Consider the following 18,900-nt stretch of genomic DNA (forward strand, 5'->3'; position numbering starts at 1 on the left):
AGGGACCAAAAAAATAGATCTGGAGACTAAAACACAAACCCTAGTTCCCTGGACCCCTGTCCAAATCCCTACTGTTCTCACCTCTCATTAATTAAGTTTCTAGAATTGCACTTGCACGGCCAAGCAATGGGGCAATTAGCTGCCCACTTCTGGGAGCTCTGCTGGGATGTTCCCGGGACAGTGCAGCATGGTCCTGACTTGGACCGTGACCAGTTGCAGGTGGAGGAAGGGGGGAGCTCTGCTCACCTGTGTTCTACAAAGGCATCAACAAGCTCTTGCCGGAGACAGCAAAGCTTGTGTCTGTGCTGCTTGGGGAACCCCATTTTCTTACATTCCTCTGGCATCTCCTCCCCTTCAACAGGCAAGAAGTTTAGATCTGGAGGGAAAGTGCGGAGCAGGTCCAGGATGTAGTGACGCCCGTCGTTGCCAATAATGCCTTTGCACTCCACCGAGGAGCACAGCTCCACCTCCTCGTTCTTGTCATTGAGAACTTTGTGCTTCTGGATCTTCAGCGGCCTGCTGGTCTTCTCCAGCAGCTCCAGGTACTTGGGGTGTGAGACAACTGTCTTGCCAAAGTCTATTGACCCATAGATGACACTCTGTTCCTGCTCCCGCTCCAAGATGCCCGGAATAATTGACTGAGCTGTCACCCTGTACCCTCTGTAATCCACCACAACAGTCCCCAGCGTGTACAGCCCTTCCACATCCACAGCGTTGTAGGTCCGCACACCATTGAGGTCATTGGTAGGAGCCACGTAAGCGGCCACATCTCCTCCGAAGTCCTTGTAGTGGTCACGGACGTCAAAGCCCAGGCTGAAGAAAATGTTGTTCCAGATGAACATCTGCATCTTGGTCTCCTCGCTAGGGTTGATGGCCATGACATTGCCGTCGATGACGGCCATAGCACCTCGTGTTGCTGCTGCAGTGAAGTCACTGTGAACCTGGAGGCAGGTGGAGAGAAAGCTGGATCAGGATGGGCTCCCACCACCCTGCTCTCAAAGATCCTTGCAAAGTTTTCCTTTGCTCCTCTCCTCCTGATAGCCTTCCAGCAGGCAGGCAGGTCTGCTGGCTTTTACTCCTGAGCCTGGTTAGTGGCTTGGATACAAGCCCCAGGAGCCAGTACACAGGCAGCAGAGATGGGGATGTGTGAGGAGCTGTCTGCACATCCCAAAGTTACCTTGAAAATAGCTCGTTCTCTCAGCAGCCTCTCAGGCAGGTTCTTGCGTGGCAGCTCCCGTGTGGTCTGCAGCTCCTCATTCCAGTCTCTGGTCTGAAAAAGGGAAGAAAAGCCTTTGGGGGAGCAAGGCATTGTGTGGGAAGGGGCTGGCAAGGCAGCATTCTTGCTTCACGAGGCATTTTAGGAGAGAAAGGGGCAAGAATTCAGGCTGCAGTGGAGCTCAGAGGAAGTGAATTAGCAGCAGGAACGAACACACCTCCACAGTGCACTTTATTCAACAGCAGTCTAGGACAGACCTTTCATCAGCCCAGCTAATGCAGGGCAGTACCACTGAAGGAGCAGCACGTGCCACTGTCACCAGCACTGCGGTCACGCTGCAGGCACACACCTGCCACAGGCAGCCCTGCACCATTTTGTGCTACAAAGCTGCAACTGGAGCATTTGGAATAGTCTGCTCAGAGACACAAGAGCCATTCCACGCCCGGCTGGCACGGAGGAGTGCTCTGCCTCCTGTGCAGTGACCCCCATCGGAGCAGGGACGGGCAATTTATAAACACCCAAGAAGAAGCTGCTCCTCTCAGACCCTTCCATGCTCAAGGAGCTGCAGCCCGAGCAGCACAGCCCCTATAGTCAAGGGCCCTGTGAATAAGTTTCCCCTTGATGAGCAAGACCATTCCACAAATACCAGAGGTTACTTGTTGAAAGCTAACTGGTTCCCAGCACAGCTGGCAGCAAAACTCTTGGCAGCCTTGTCAGGTAAAGCAAGACCAATACCTGCCCAGGTATGTGCTCCTCGTAGCCCAGTCTAGAAGTGTAAGCGTCCTCGGCCCGGACACAGTCCATGGCGTGCTCTGCTTGCGGAGCCGTCCAGCTGTACACTTGGAAAGGAGTGGCTATCCTCTCAAAAGGGTGTCTCTGAACCCTAGTTTGGGAGGGAAAACAATCAGACATTTTTCAAAGAAAGATTTCTTTCTATTCTAAGAGAATTCTCCCTGTGCTTTCACACTAGTCCAAACGGGTCACGGTGTAACAGCAGCCCACAGCGGAAACTCAAGCGTTGCCGAAAGGCCTCTTGTGTAATCTCCCTGCTCTCAGCAGGGGCTGGGGGCTCATCTGTAGTTACTTCTGGCCCAAGAAGCAATACAGTATAATCATTTTTAAATGGCCAGATAGTGGCAGTGGTGGCTGGAGGCCACTGCTAATTTCAGCCCTCGTCTGGTGTCACTTTCATCTCCTTAATGAAGCAGGAGCAGAGCTCCCAGAGCCACACAATGTGCCTGTCAATCCACACCCTGCTGAGCTGAGGCAGTTCATTAAGTGACTCTGAAGAATGACAGGCTTTTGCACAGGACCCACTGTCCTGGAGCAGAACAAATAGTCCCCGAAGCAAGGACGGGAGAATCAAACAATGCCTTATTGTTGGTTTATTATTATAGGAGCTAGAGGAAATTACGAGAAAATTAACATGCACAGGCATGTTTAAAATAACCATTCTCTTTCTACCATAAGCCTACACAAAGCCCTTGTGTGTTACTTTCACTGATATTTATGCTTCAGTCTCTTTTTTGGACCAGAGAAGAAGTACCTACTGATCAGGTTACCAGTGCTGCTGCAGCCTATGGCCGTGCTCCACACTGACACTCTGCTGCCTGGGTAACTGGGCAGCCACCAAGCCTCCCACAGGGCATGTGGCCAACAGAGCCTTGGGGAGGAGACCCACACCTCAGGAGCTGGTCAACACACCCCCGTGTCCCTTGTATGAACACTGCAGTCACTCCAGGCTCACTCTCCCACTGTGCAAATTGTCCTCTGTGTTCACTTTCCCAGCAGGGACAGAGCACCTGAATTCCAGTGATATTCCCATGGCAACGGAATGCTGTCATACCCCCACCCTTTGCTTCAGACAGAACTGAAATAGTAAATCAACATGCTGGAAGCATGAGTCACTGGAGAGCTACAGCAGAGAGGAACATCCGGTGCACAGGGATGGGGACTCTGGGCTGAACACCACAGACAGGTCCATCAGCTCTGACAGCTCGTGTTTCAAGCGAGGGAAAGCAGCTACCTCAGGGTGCTGCCATGACTTTGGGTCAGGTGCTCTGTGGTCCTGGCAGCTTATAGTCATGTGTCCCAACCACCACCACTCCGTGAGCTCAGAGCAGCAGGCACTGCAAATCCTGCTGCACCAGTGGCATCAGCTCCCCAGGACCAGCCACACAGCTGAGCCTCCCCAACTTCACACCAGACTGCTCAAGGAACTAGAGAGGAAAAAGCACTGCTACCGTTTCTTCTGCAGGGCGGAGAAGTTTTTTTTGAAGGTAGGGCTGATCTGGTTAAGTAGTTCCACCAAGGAATGACTGAGAAAGCTGGGGTTTGCAGGTTTGGGATTGAAGTTGTATGCAGTAGACCTGCAAGAAAAAAAAGAAACTGTCACAAGCCACTGTCATACCTGATAGTTCCCATACCCTGGAATGTGGAACAAGACCAAGAGCTCTCCATACATGCACAGTATAAAAGGCTGCTCCATGTGCCCTTGCCTGCAAGATGGAGACCACGGGGCACACATGGGTAGGTGGGCTGCAAGGGCCCTCTCCAGTCTCCCCACATGAGACACAGCCAGTAACCCTGTACCTGGCCCTGATGGGTTATTTAATTTAGACTGTCTTCAGCCACCCTCAGGCTCAAGAGAGGCTTCTATTTTTATAGCTGGGAAGGACTGATTTCATAGAGCTTCCCAAACACACCAAAAGAGCCTTTGCTTAACCGAGAACCCCCTCAGCACAGCCACTCCAACAGGCACAGCCACAACAGTCTCTCACAGTCATCATTAAAAAAATAATAATTTCTAGTCAAATTTGTGCCCAGCTCAGGGAGTTATGACAGGCTGTGCTTTTGCTTTAGGGCAAAATGAGATAGTTGCAATGGTCGGGAAGGAATTTCCTCCCGACTCAAAATGCTCTAATTAGTTGATGACATTATGGGATGTTTAAACTTTCCCTAAAGCACCAGGCACTTAGCCACTGTGGAGAAGTGGTACCAGGCATAACTGAACAGCCCAATCCAGTACAGCAACTCCCACAAACCCATGTGAGCAGCAAATTAAAATAGGCTGCTTCCCGCCAAAGAAAAGAAAAAAAAGAGGCAGCAACTGTTTGTTTGTGGGTTCTTTTCCAGCTGGCTGCTGCAGGGCAGGACAGGAAGAATCTCAGTTACTCACTGATTCAAGTAAAATCCCCGGGTGGACGCGGTGATGCTGACGTGCCGATCCTCCACCGTGATGACGTACAGATACATGAGGTCCCCGTGCATCTTGCGGTTACCGGGCGGAGGGTTCCAGCCACTCATTGTCAATACCTTTAGGCACTGCAAAGGCTACAGAAGAACACAACAGAAGCGACTCCTGTCAGCGGGAATTAATTTCTTTGAGTTCGAGTCATTCGATGTACGAGGCAGATCCCTTTTACCTGCCTGATTCCAGAAACGGAGCTTACAAACCCACCTGGTCTCCAGAGCACAGCCTTCCTGAGCCCCCTGCAGTCCACCAGTTTGCCTTTCACACCGCAAGACACGGGTGAAAACAGACACCCTGGGCCTCTGGGCTGCACAGGGCATGGATTTCTTGCTGTACTGGTTTTCAAATGGCAGCTTCTAAACCGGAATCCAAGTGGGAGGGGATGGGAAAGCTAAGGGCAATCTGTGGTGATCTGCAGATCCTGCCTCCAGGACTTTGCAGAGAATTCTACCTTCCCTGCCACCCCTCCCAGCAAGCCTGGCCCTTCCACACTGCAGATTTGTCCAGACTCCATGTCCAAGGTGTCGCACACCAGCTCCTGGACTTTATTCTTTTAGCTAAGCAGTGCTATCCCAGCATTTGTTAAGCACAAAGCAGAGCAAATCCCAAAGTCCACTTCAGCTCAGCTTTCAATCCCTAACCACCAGTTTGCTGCGAGGAATGTGCCAACACCTGTTTCAATGACACAGGAGAACTCTACCTTCCAGTCTCTGTTCTGGGGCTGAAGGGCACACAGGGGCCTCTCTTTGCTACCTGGCAGGATATGTTCAGGAGGGGTGCAGTCAATTTGTTCCATTTCGGTACCTTTCTTCTTCCGTTTTCCACTGTCTGGAATGGACAGAGACAGAAAGTCAGTTCTGGAAAGTGCAGCATTCCCTCCTCCAGTCATCATTCAAGGAGGGATGCAGAAGTGTTCCGAGTGTTCCTCTGCACTCCCAAATGACACGGGACAGGTGACTGTCACTGTGTGTTCAACTAAGCAAGGAGTCAGGGAATAAAAGCCCAGACCACACCAGAGAAGTCTTTTTGCCCCATACCTCCCAGGTCTCCTTCAGTGAAGACACTCAGGAAGGACAGTGAGTTACAGTCCACACCATTGAAAGCATCTGATGGGTCGAGACTCTTCAGAAGGTCCCGAATGTGACGCACGTGTATCCTGGCTTCTCGCACTGTGTATGGCTCTGACGAGCAAAAAGTGAGGAAAAACACTGGAATTACACATTTGCTTAATCCTTCGGCACACAGGTCTCAAAACACAACCATGGGAAAGGGCTGCGGGGTGGCCAAAACCACTCCCTATAAAACCCCTCATTCATTCCCTCACAAGTCTGAAGGAACTTGCCTTCCACCACTTTCAGCAGCGAGCCCTCCTGCAGTCCTTCAATAGTTTTCAGCTCAGCAAAGTTATCGAGGACATTGCCATCCAGCTGCAGGGAGAAGCAAGTCCGATGGCAAGTATCCTCCCGGTCCATCAAAACTTGGTGGATCTCTTGCACCATCTCTTGAGGAGAAACCTTAAGAAGGGAAGAACCCTGTTATTTTTTAACCTCACACATGCTCTTGCCAAACTTTGTCCCTCTGCTGCAGAATCAAACATCTCTTGACCTGTCCAAGCTCAGAAAAGCAGACTCTACCTCCCTTCCAGAAGATCACTTCTGCCCCTGCCCCAGCCACCTCTGGCAGGGTCAGCCACCCCAGCTCCATCCCACAGGCACTAGACATGGGACAGAGGTGACAGAGGGCAGTGCAAAAACAGAATGTAGTGCAGGAAACTGGGGGTTCTTCCCTTATCCCTTCACACTGTCCATTTGTGGTGAGGTCTTGAATGATGCACGTGGCAAACACGCCCTTTCCTCCTCTCGATCGGCCGCGGTGCCCACGGGACGTGTGGTGTGTCTGTGCCAGTGCCACACCTCCACACGGCTCTGGGATGCCACACACTGCTCAGGCTGGTGCACCTGGGCTGCTCTCCCACCTCCTTGCTTTGTTCCAGCACCCTAACACTGCTCACAAGCTCAGAAGACCTGGGGTAGTTTACATAAGTTGCTGTAAAAGAGGCGGCCTGCTATTATTAGCCTATTAAAACTAATAGCCAAGGGGATTTAAAGGAGAAAAAAAAAGCCAGGCTGAGACAGAGCTGCTTCCACGGGGGATGGGATTTCACTGCAACCTCTGCAGGTCTTGGGGAGATAAGACTTCCCACTTGGTTTAGATTCCAGGTGCCTCTTCTCAAGAGATATTTCACTCAAACAGTTTTTGGTGAGGTATCAAGCTAAATGGGACTATCAGCCAGGCAAGTCAGAGACCATCCTGATCTGGCAGCACATGCCACTGTCCACATGACACAGGCAGAGCTCTCTGTGCAGAACAAAGTGGAGATTGCATTGTTCCCTTGGTCTTCAGGTCGGTGCTTGAGCTCCCTGAGCTGTGCTACCACCTGCCACTGCACCAAACCCAGGCTGGCCCAAAGCAGTATCATACCAACACTGCTGAGCAAGAAAGGGATTTTCCCTTCCTGAGAGTAAGGCCCAGAAATCATGTTTTCACAACCCTTCTTTAGAAAAGCCCAGAAGTAGGAAGGTCATTTTCCCTGTGCTCAGCTCCACTCCAAGCCCCTCTGCAATGGACAAGGAGCTACACCTCAGTGACTTCTCCCTCCCCTTGCTCCACACCTGGGATCCAGAACAAAACACCTCCCTGTCCTTGCAATGTCCAGGCAGGCCTGGGCCAGATAGCCTCTTGCTCACATCATCTCTTCCTTCCTTTTTCTCTCAAAGGCACTGGCCAGGCAGCCTCTCTCCTGCACCCTCCATCCTTTGCTGCCTTCTTTCCCACTTAGTCCCATCAGGTCAGGGAGCAGCCTGAAGGTACTGCCAGACTGTGGGGGCTACCAGGGGCCTTCCTGGGCACAGTCCTCCGCCCCCTTCCCTGCCTGTCTGGCTGAAATGCTTCCCACTGCCTCCTTCCCCTCCCCAGCTAGCAAGGGCAGGTACCTGCAGGGAAAAGGGCTCTATCCCTGGTGCACAGATCTTGACAGTAAATCCCGTGTCCTGGATGACAATGACCTCCTGGTCGTTCCCATCTTCTCCCGGGTCGGCCTCCTCGTGGCCATTCTGCCTGGCATCCTTCTCGCCCTTGAGGCTGTCGTGCAGGCCGCTGCCATTCATCAGTGCCACACCAGATGGGTGCTCTGGATGAGAAGAGAGGGATTTAGAGAAGGTCTGAGCTAAGGGACAGTGCTCTCTGAGTGGCTGCAGAAACTGGCTTGGACACCACCACTGTCCTCTGGCCAGCCCGAGCAAACCAGGGGTTAAAAGGCAGGAAGGGTTTTATTCTGCACTTGCTGTTTACTAGACAGAGGTGTGCCAGGCCCTTCCCTCCCTTCCCCTCACAGCATAATTAACGTGCTCTCACTTGCCTGTGGGGTTTGCATCTTCCACAAACTGTGTGAAGAGAGGAGGGAAGGAGGGCAGGAAGGATGGGTCAGTGTACACCACACTGAGCTGTCTTAAGAAGCCTCTTAATTAAAAGAAATGGGTGTGTGGTGCTTTGCGGCCTGGAGGCAGCTGTAACCTGTGCACCAACATGTTAAACAGCTCCCCACAGCCCTGCTGGGACTCGGCAGGGAGAGGGAGGCAGGAGCTGCAGTGGCACCGCTGCACCTCACCTGGGAGCCTGGTTACTCCACCACCACACAAACAGCTCCCACACCCCTGCCCGCATCTGGCCACCCTCTGCATTGCCAGAATACTTCACAGAGATCCCATGGTGCCAGGGTGAGGCTTTGTCTAAGCAATTTTATTCAAGAAAAAGGTGACGACATTTAAAGTGCCCGCTTAGGTGGATGCATCACAGGGCTGGGGAGCTCTCTGCACCTACCTCACCGCTCTGCAATGGTTTGTTTTCCTTTCCAATAAGGTGGAGAGTGTCATAGAGCTGATAAGATCTAGGAGGCTGCCAGTCTCCTAGAGCTGCCTACACCCTGTGAACCAGGCTGGGGACCACACTAAAGAGGACCTAGGTGCTGCCAGGATAAGCTGGAAGAGTGAAAAGAGCCACTGACAGCAACTTTGGGATAGGGCACAGTGCCCCTGGTGCCCCAGAGCACCACACCAGCCCTCACACCCAGGGCAATGGGCACTGGAGGGGAGCAGGCATCGTGCCCTGCAGGGTGTGTTCCCAGCAGGGTTGTCCTGGCACACTCAGCTGGACCCCCAAGGTCACACATGGCCGTTCCAGCTTGGTGCTCCCAGACACCCACTTGCAGGCAACACAGATGGAGCAGGGGGAGGTCTTTCCCAGGCAGCAGAAACAGCCTTTCTGAAAGGCTGCACGGGGTCAGGGCAGCTCCAAGCCAGGCTAACGCCCCGAGGCTGCAGCCCCCCAGCCAGCTCCATCTGGCAGGTCTCTCTCCTCCTCCTCCTCACCTCCAAGCAAGGCACCCATCTCCAGGGGAGATGGCAGCTCAGCCTCCCTCACCTCAGACTGGCACTGTGGCTTGACACCTATAGGTGTCACACAGTTCTTCCCCATCAGCCCCAAGTGCTCCTGCAGCCCAGAGAAGTCATCCAGCCTTCACCGTGACCCAGAACAGGAATGGAAATGCCACAGTCCCCTGCGCACCCCTGGAGCACAGCATGGGGCTGCAGCAACAGGCCCTGCTGGAGTGTCCCCAGAGGGTCACACCCCCACTTCAGACTGCAGAAAACCCTCAGAGACAACTGTCAGGGCTGAATTAGGACATGGTGAAAGGGCAAGAAATGCAATGAGAGCACATCCTTTCCAAAAGGCAGCAGGTAGCAGAGCTACCTCAGGCAGCCTCTGCTGCCTTCAGCAGCTTGGCAGCTGCTGCTCATGTTCCCTGTCACCACGCGTATGTCCCCAGCACAAGCTGCTCATTTCTTTGACAGATGAAGCCAAGGGCGAGCCAAACAAGAGGCCTGGCTCTGGCTCCAGCAAGCTGCAGTCATGCTAGGAAGGAGGAAGAAAAGCTCCACACACGAGTGCCTCAAGAGATGTGGTTTCAGAAAAACCACACTGTGCCCAGAGGGCTGGGGAGAGCCCCTTGTCACACCCTACAGCCAGCACAGCCATGCTCCTGGACTGCCTCAACACGTGGGGACCTGGATAGAGCACAGAAAAGCCATCACAGAAATGCTGCACCTGGGGCTACCAGTACTGCAGAGAGGGTGACCCGCCAGGCACCCGAGCCAGACTGGCCCAGCCCCTGCCCACCCAAGCAGGGCAGGACCACTGAACTTCTGCTCCTGCTGTGGCAGCCAGGAAGGGGAGGCAGAATGTGGCTATGAGGAAGGCTGGCACTACAATCCATGCATATGCTGGTGTGGAGCACAACAAACACTTTCAGTGGCAAAGCAAAGCGAGACAGAGAATTCTGCATGCAGTAAGAGAAGGTCACCAGCCAGGACCATGCTTGTGCTTTTCACTGTTCAGTGGTGTCAGATCCTCAAACTACTGAGTGTTTCAGAAATCAGATTGTTTATTGACTGCAGAAATACAAGATATTTGGCCTTTCCATCCCTATTTCCCTACTCAAGTGAAGACAGGGCCAGCACAGCTCTGCACTTTGTGACAAGAAACATGTATAGGCAACACCTTCACGTCTCCTTATGCCAGAGGATCCAGCTCCAGCCAGTACTGTCTTAAGTTTAGAAACAAAAGTTAAGCCTGGACTGAGAAAGACCTGCTGTGCAGCAGGTTAACCCTTGGATATGAGCCAGCCAAGGCTTTCCAGTGGGGTCTGTTCACAGTGAGTATGTTTAAACAAAGCACAAGCTGGCCTGGAGGCCATGCTGTCTCCTGGGTGCTGACTCACCACATGTGCTCCCCAAGGGAAGCAGAGCTGCACCCACCTGCCTTAAAGTGGGTCACTGCTTCCTCCCACCCACTGCAGCACTGCTGTGCCACAGCCTCCGCAGCACCAGCGCCGAGAGGGAGGCAGATCTCGGGGCACTGGATTTCAGCCTACGTGAGATGGCAGGAGGAGCAACAGGGACACCTGAAAGACACCTGCAGAGACCTCTCTCCTGTTCCCTCACTCACTTCGAGCCCCAAATTGGCCAGCAGCTGTTTGGCTGCTGGCTCTCACTGCCAGGTGCTGCACCCCTGACAGCTCACAGGCGTCTGAGTCATGGGGAAGCGGAACCACCCGCTCCGGGGGCAAACCCGGCCGCTCCGCCTGCTCGCTGCCCTGCTTGCTGCTGGAGCAAGGAGATCCCCTCTCCAGATCACACTGGCCTCGAGACACAGGTCTGTGGTCTTGACTGTGACCTCTGATATCCCCTGTCATTCCAAGGGATGTGCCAGTGTCCCAGTAAGGACCCTCCTCCTCCTCTCGGCCCACAGTTTGTACCCACAGCCACGGTGGAGGCTGCTGAGCTCTGGCTGGCGGCCCAGCCATGACAGGATGTTCTCATTGCTGTGAGCATGAACGAGCCTCGCACACGGAGCGCCAGGACAGCAGCAGGAGGCAGGACAGCGGCAGGAGCCAGGACAGCGGCAGGAGCCAGGACAGCGGGCAGGAGGCACCGGGCACCACCTCACGGGGAATCGACCCGCGCTCGCCCGTCTGCGGTCGCGCCTGGTAGACAGGATCAGACTGAGGATTAGGTTTCATCTCTGCACCTGGACAAGGAGTTCACACGCCAAGGTGACAGGCCCTGCTGTAATCCCGCCTCCTGTTTACAGCCAGGCTGCAGCCGTGGCGGGCACCTGGCAAACCCAAGCAGACAGGATCCTGACCTGATGGAAGGTGCACACCTGAGCCTGAATATTGCTGGCTGCACACAGCCATTGACAGCACAGATCCTGGGAAGTGTTAGTTAATAACTAATTATTGTTCCAGCAAATCTTCTAAACCAAAGGTAGTTACTAATCATTTTCTAAGATTATCAGATCAAAAAGTCAGCGACATTACACTTCTGTGAGCTAGCCTGGTCTGCACAGACTGCTCTGTCGGTGAGGAGCTTCCTTCCCTACATTTAGTAACCACAGAGACTGTCAGAGGCACAAACCTGGAAATTAAACCCCTACCTTTTCCAGCACTGAGTTTTGGAATGCATTCCTTACCAGCTCCAGTGCCATTCTGAGGGGCCAAATTCTGCCTTCCCCTCCTCAAAGGTATTTCAAATTCCAAGCAACGTGACACAGTTTCTGCAGTTTCCCAAGAAACTGCAGCCTCAACACCTGCCACCGGCATGCCAGTGGGCACAGGGAAAGCCAAACCACAAACTAAGCCACCAGCTCAGGTCAATCACACTACACATCCCCTCATGCCAGTGGGTGCACCACAAGACAGCACTTGAGACCAAAATTCAGTCACTGTACAGGGCCCAAACAAAAAATAAAATGATAGGCAAAGTTTGACCTTGAGACTTAAAAAATAATCTGTTTCTCATATCCTAGAAGTCCTGGCAAGGACAAAAGCCTGAGTTACCACTTGGTGCCACACTGGACTCCAACTGTGCTGTGCCAGTTTGTGGAAAAGTGGGCAAGGAGGAGAGCCAGATGTGGCCAAGTGGGTGGCTGCTCCCCTCCCACGCTGCAACAACTGGCTGGGGCCTGCTGTCCCCACAGCACTGGAATTATGCATCAGGTGAAGGAGAAGGAACATCCCCTCCTCAGCACAGCTGCAGAGCTGCTCCATCCCTGCAGGTCAGGCCACTCCTCTACCCACATGCAGCTCAGGGGAGCCAAAGTCCCCCAGTGCTGGTCCCTTGTGGTCCCACACTCCCATCTGCACTGCTGCAGGCTGGGCCAGAGAGATCCACTCCCATCCTTCACAAGGACCATGTTTGCAGGCACAAACAAAAGAAGGATTTGCCTTATGAATTAAAAAGATAAGCAAAATGCTTTTATGTTTGCTTTGCTCACACAGACAAGGCACAGACAGGTCCCTCCATGGTACACACCCAGGTGGGATATCTCGCCACCTTCCTCCTCCACCTTTTGCCATGAAGTTAAAATGTCACCTCTGCTTCCCTCCCCTCTTCTTTGTGCTACCCTATCTCACAGGCACAGGCAGCCACCCACCCCCATTAGCAACATATAGTGTTTTGGCTCCACATAGCATGACAGAGCCCCTGGGACAGAGCTGAGCACCTGGGAGAGGGAGTTTCTTTTTCTTCCTCTTCTTCTTCTGCTGCTGCTGGTTTGAGGGCAGAACCTGTCCCGGGCAAGCAGTGGGCTCTGTCACTACAAAACCAGCACCTGTGTCCCAAGCCTCAGGTGACACCTTGCCAGGGGGTACAGGCAGCACAACTGTGCTTTGGGCCCGTGGGGTTTTCCCCACACTTGCTGGCAGAGCAGAGGACGCTGTCCCAAGGCTCCCCTGGGAGGGAGCAGGACCTCTGTGCTTCAGCCTGGAGTCCAGACCCACCATGGCTGTGTCCGAACAGACGGCTGCTCGTCCCTCACTGTGGCTCTGGCCGGCGGGATGTGCTCCAGGGCCTGCATCCCCCCCCTCAGCTGCTGCCACGTGCTCCTCCCGGCGGCAGGATCTGTGGGCTAAGCCGCTGTCCTCAAGTTTCACGCAGCTCTGGCAGGCCCCGAGCGACTGAGCATGATCAACCAGCCCTGCCGGCCCGGCCCCAAGGTCGGCGGGAAGGACAGTCACCTCGGGGGATGCCTCTGCCCACTGGAGCAGGCCGGCAGTGCCAACACCGGGTCTCAAACCCCTCCTGTCACAAACTGTCACCGTTCCTTCTTCGTCCTCGGTCTCGGATGGGTCTTGGATGTATTCAGTGACCTTCTGCAGGTCTCTAGTCACCACTTCACTGGGGATGATGTCTGGATATAGCCCAGCACACTGGGCAGCTTCTGGCATCTCTGGGCAGACAGCACAGCTTGTGGGAGACTTTGGCAAGAGGGGAGACCTCTCGTCCGGCGAGTCAGAGCCGCGTGGCTGGAAGAGGAGATCGGTGACTTGCCTGCAGCAGTTTGCAAAAAGGCCGTTCCCCATGATCAGTGGCAGTGTGGCTCATGCAGCACCAGATCACAGCAGTCAGCTGTGTTTCACACGTACACTGAAGTCCCTACAAGGCACACGCCCAGGCCCAGCCCGTGCTCTCTGCTGCCTTCTCACGCAGTCAGCCGCTTCTCCAAAGAGGATTCCTACTTGGCCCCCGGGTAGCAGGATGCAGAGGACCAGCAGCCAACCCCGCACAGGATCCCACGTGCTTGCGGATGTTGGACTCGCAGCAGTTCTCCCGAAGTGCTGCCCAGCGACCTTCATCCACCGGCACGGGCACGCCCTCGGCCCTCTCCCCGCCTGCCACCCTCACGCCACGATACCAGCAGGCCCCGCAGCAGCTCCCGCGGCGGCGGCTCCCCTTTCCTTTCCTCTCCTTTACGTTCCTCTCCTCTCCCCGCCGAGCTGCAGCACAGCTGGGCTCTGACAGGTTCTCCAGGCGCTCCCAGGGGGATGCCGGCCCGATCAGCCTGGCCCGGAGAGGTTATAAATAGCCCGATCTCGAGTGCACACCAGTGCAGCATGGGATGAGTGCCTGTGCCCCAGCTCTGCCAAACCTGAGCGAGTGAGATGCATTGAATTACAAGGCGAGGGCAGTTACTATGGCACACCCGGGCCCAGCACAGCCATCCATACTAAGCAGGCGAGCACAAAGCAGCCAGGCAGTGAACCAGTAAGTAGTTTCCAGACAAGTTTTCTCTCCTCTCACCCTGCTCTGCCATATCAAACACAAACAAACCACAAAACCACACACACAACCCCCTAACACCTCTCTCCATGCTACGTTAAGAAAATCACAGGAACTGAAGCAGGGATTATGGAGCTGGAGACTTCTCCAAGCACCAGGTGCCCTGGGAGGCTGTGGCCAAGCAGGCCACCACACGCTGCCAGTGAGGCCACGCTGCAAACGCCTGCTCCTCACCCTCCCTCCGCAGCATCTCCGGGCATCACAGCCCCTCTGCACACATCCTGTGCTGGCAGGCACGCTGCCCCACGCTCAGCTACGCGGCTCCCTTCAGGGGTCCAGGTTTCCTGCGACACATGCAAAGAGCCAGGTCTTTCAAACACATGATGTGACGTGCAAGAGCTGCAGCCTAAACCTTGGAGCTGCCTGGGAAAGCTTTCACAAGCACTGGACATGGCTACACGGACAGGAAGGGACACAACTCTGCACCAAGCAGAAGAAAAATACATGCCACACCTCTAGCACAAAAACATCAGAACTAAAACAAAGCCAGGAGCACACAGGTCACGTGGTCCCTGCTCAAGGCCAACACAACACACACAGAGGCAGGGCAATCCCCTGCAACAGGGGCCCTGGGAAGGGCAGGAGCAGCCCCTCTGTGCCAGCCAGCCACCTGCCAGGAGAAAGGGGCTGAAAAACACACCAGCAGCTCTCCACAAAAGACCCAGCCAGCTTCTGTTGTCCTTTTAAAGGGAAGAGGAATCAGAAGAGAAGTCTCTCCAATCCAACTTGTTTCAGCTCCTGTAAGCAGTAAGCAAGGAGCCCTCAGGACCTCCACAGCTGCTCCTTCAGTGCAGCAGCTGATGGGCCTTGGAGCCCCAGGACTGGGTACCCCTCAGCCTCGTGAGCCAGCACCAACTTTCAGATCACATCAGTATTGCTAACTCATGTTTTTCTGATGATTTTTGAAGAAGTTAAGATGTACTGACAGCTTCAACTCTTCTTCCTTACTGAGAGACCTTTGGGAAGAAAAATCTCCCCCCCAGAGAAGTAGCTGGTCAGGTCCCACAAAGCTGGAGCCGCATTTCTTTGACTCCAGCCAAAGCAAGCTCAAGAGCAGCATGATATGTCAGCTTTAACATACATAGGCTAGTGTCAGTACAGCAAATGCAAATTAAATTTTAGCTGAATAAGTAATTAAGCTAAATAAATAGTTTAATGAATCCAAATAAATTGACTAAATGAATAGGCATTAGCTCCAGAGATGGCCCTAATGGAAACGTGACTGCAGGACATCCCATCAGGGGAGGTAGGAGACATGCAGAGGTGCCTCCATCTGCCTCACCTGCGGAAACCACAGCTTCCCAGGAACTTCCAGCACTTTAGGTGCAACAAGGACTTCTTTTAATAAGAGCCCACAGTAAAACATCAGAGCTGCTCTATTGCCATCATTAAACTCAAATTGGTTTTAGCCCATCTGTGGGCAGAGGTACAAGATCTCCATTTATTTCTCAGCAGCTTCACACCCCGAGGACCGACTGGCACAGAGAACAGTGCACAGTGGGGCTGCAGCCTGTGGCACTCTCAGGGTCCAGTCCCAGGACACCCATGGGATCCCACAGCTGCTGGCTCAGGTACTCACAAGCGCCTGTGCTTTGCATCTGGCACTCTGAGTTACCCACTCTGTGCTCTCCACATCTGGGAACTACATTTAAACCCATTTGTAAACTTTCTATCTGGCCAAAACTTTGGAAACAGCCCTGAAACTGGCTCTTTGGGTGACCCTGCAACAACAATGTGCAATTCAAACATCACAGAAATCAGGAGCAAAGAGTAGGACTGAGGCAAAGTGCAAAGATCAGCACCAACAAAAACATCAACATGTTTCTCAAATTTCAAGAGAGTTGAAGGAAGGAATCGCATTTCAGACAGATACCAAGAAACAGCCGATAATTCTTCAAGTCTCTGTGCTTAACTCTGGCACATGAGAAAGCTACGGGACAACAAGAGCCCAAGGCATGGAACGAACCTGCTGGTCTCTGTGTGCAGCGGGACCAGCAGAGCATCAGGCCTGCAGACAAAAGCAGCAGTCCTGGGAGGCAACAGCTACAGCTCCACAGTGTTGCAGGGAGGACTCCAGCTTCAGCCCATGCCACCACCAACACCTGTCACCACAGCCACAGCAGCTCTGGGTAAAACTACACGCAGCACGAGCCCGGAAGGGTCAACTTTGCCAGTCCTGAGAGTCCCATATAAACCTCAACGTGGCCAAGAGCCCCCAAGACCCACAGAGGGGGTGGCAGGGAGCTCTGGGTAGGGATTGCAGGGCAGACCTGACAGCTGTGCTGTTGTCCTCGGCAGCTCCCACTGCCCTCCTGTGCCCTGTAGCACAGCTGTGCCATGAGCCCAGAGCCTCCCACTCGGCCACCCTGTGCCAGCCACCCGTGGCTGCCCTGGGCACGCCTGGGCCACACACGGCCCTGGGGACCAGCCAGCAGTGATCTCTTCAGCTGGAGAAAAGAGCCTGCACTTCTGTGAGCACACATCTACTTTCCCACCCAAAGAGGTTTGTCCCCTGTGTAAGTGCCTCTATGCCAAACTGTCAGGAAAATGTCCTGGACTCAATAATCTTAAGAGAGGTAGAATGCAACAGAAAGCTCCACGGGCAAAGGGGAATGTGTGAGCTCTGCTGCATCAACCAGGTGCTTGCAGGAGGCGAGAACCAGAGGCTAACCCTGGGACAGCCTTGCTACTACGGCAAAAATCTGACTTGCTGCCAAAAGTGACAGCCACTGCCACCATGGCAGGAGCCACATGTTGGTTTTCCTCTCTGGCATGCTGTCCCAGCACTGCCCCATGGACTGGCTTTGCTTCTCAAACACAAATAAAAAAATGCATGAACTTGAGACCTGTAAAGCTTCTAGAAATAACAACTTTCCAGCACAACCAATGGAGCACAACGCAGGAAAGCAAAGCGTGTTGGGAAGCTGTGCCAGGAGAGGGGTGTGCTGCCAAGTTTAGTCATGTACAGACGACGAAGGCAAACACAGGACTCTGCAACACGGTGCTGGTTTTACTGTGCACGAGGCAGTTCTGTGTCTGCAGGTGGATTTATCTCAGTGCGTGCTCCTGACCTACTTATTTCCACTTTTCAGCTGGGAAACCCAGAAGCAAGGCTGCTCAAGCAGAGTAGCAACCTTCCAGCAGGAGCTCAGCTCTTATCCCAGTGGCAGAACTGCCCTGAACATGATCCCCTTGGGTTCCCATCCCTCACCTCACCGCACAGATGCTGTGTTACTGTGCTCCTTTCCTCTTCTTATCCTTGTAGTGGTGATCAGATTTCTCTTGCACAACTTTTCTCTGACTCTCCCCCCGAAGTCTGTTATAGCTGCATATTAAAAACCCCCGAGTGCCAGCAATTCAGCCCTTTCTGAAACACCAGTGAACCTCCAAGGTCAGGTGACAGACAGCGATAGCAGATCCCAAGATTAAGAATCAGCTTTCTGACCTTGTTGCTAATGCACAGCAACACTTGCTTCCACAGCAGTTTTCGATTAACACCTGCATTCTCTGCTGCTCTAACAGAAGAGGTGGGTGAAGGCATGGGTGGCTGAGATGCTGAGAGATGGAGGAACCAAGCTAGAAAAAAACACATCTGGGAAAGGCAAGGTTGAAAGGCATTTTATGGTAGCCAGAAGCACTGACAAACTTGCACGAGAGACTTACTCTAAGGGCAGTGAAAACCATAGGCACAAAAATAATCCAAGAAACGCTGCACACAGCGACTGTCTCTGACCTCACACTAGCTTATAAGAAAGGTAATTTAACCCAAAACAGGCCCCAACTCCCTGACAAGACCTTCCCCTACTCCTCCCCAGATCTAAGAGGCACCTGAGCAATTGTGCAGTGCTGAAACACGTGGAAGATTTTTCCACCTTCCGTCCTCCCTCAGCAGTCGATTGCACCCGAAGAGGCAGGGATTACACCACGTAACTTTTTAACCCAGTTGCTGGCACTGCAGGCGTGATGCCTGCTTCAAAATCTGGCACGTGGGGGAGAGGGGGAGGCTCTCAGCACTGAGCTCCCCACTCTTGAACTGCATCCAATTTGCTCCACCACCAAATGCCAGTGAACTTTGCTTTAGGTGACAAACTTCAAAAATCCACCTCCACACCATAAAACTGGGGGGGGGGTAGGGGAAGGAAGTGGCAGGGAGGTCACTCAGGGGATTCATGTGCCTCAGGACGAAGGCCAGCCACAAGCCACGCTTGTATGCCATCTGCTCGTACTTTAGAGATCAGAGAAAAAAGCCAAGGCTGAGATCAGTGCTCAGGGCTGTAAGTTCTTGAAAATATAACACACCAAACTGAGCTAACCCAGGGCAGGGGGAAGCAGGGGCTGTGCCAGCCCTGCAGCTGGCACTGAGGACAGTCAGGATATGGGGCTGCACCTCGTCCCCAGCCTGAGCCACTCAGGCTCCGATACAAATCAAGAACAGCCAGCAAATATCTAGTTAAAATCCACAATTTCCAGCTGTCGTCTCGAACAAGCCTCTTCCCAGAAAAATTCTTGCTTCTGAGTGCTTCTAAGCATTTCCTAAGGTGTCAGTGGCTCCCGCATCCCGAACTTCCAGGAGGATCCAGCTCTCTCCTGCCCACCACCTCCGGGACACCCATGTCGGTGCGCGGGCAGCCCCACGCGGTGCCCGGAGCAAACTCCGCGCCCGCAGCGCCCGGCGGTGCCGCCGGCCCGGGGGA

At 53.7% G+C, this 18,900-nt stretch overlaps 1 protein-coding gene across 2 annotated transcripts in view; it reads right to left on the reverse strand.

Moving 5' to 3' along the window:
- The window catches only part of CLUH (clustered mitochondria homolog), a 32,615-nt gene extending 15,181 nt beyond the window's left edge, over positions 1-17,434 (reverse strand). The window contains exons 1-10 of one of the 2 annotated variants that reach the window (XM_027660229.1): positions 12,591-13,449; positions 7,463-7,659; positions 5,812-5,983; positions 5,507-5,650; positions 5,170-5,297; positions 4,395-4,549; positions 3,460-3,585; positions 1,952-2,099; positions 1,178-1,270; positions 247-941 (exon numbers count right to left, since the gene is read on the reverse strand). In XM_027660229.1, coding sequence (XP_027516030.1) covers positions 247-941; positions 1,178-1,270; positions 1,952-2,099; positions 3,460-3,585; positions 4,395-4,549; positions 5,170-5,297; positions 5,507-5,650; positions 5,812-5,983; positions 7,463-7,659; positions 12,591-13,449 — 2,717 coding nt within the window. Of the gene's footprint in view, positions 1-246; positions 942-1,177; positions 1,271-1,951; positions 2,100-3,459; positions 3,586-4,394; positions 4,550-5,169; positions 5,298-5,506; positions 5,651-5,811; positions 5,984-7,462; positions 7,660-12,590; positions 13,450-17,417 lie in introns of those variants that run through there. The other variant, XM_027660230.1, reaches the window with a different exon arrangement.
- Between the last annotated feature and the right edge of the window lie 1,466 nt (positions 17,435-18,900).

The sequence above is a fragment of the Corapipo altera genome, unplaced genomic scaffold (genome assembly GCF_003945725.1).
Source record: "Corapipo altera isolate COAL_440 unplaced genomic scaffold, ASM394572v1 271, whole genome shotgun sequence".
Taxonomy (NCBI): domain Eukaryota; kingdom Metazoa; phylum Chordata; class Aves; order Passeriformes; family Pipridae; genus Corapipo; species Corapipo altera.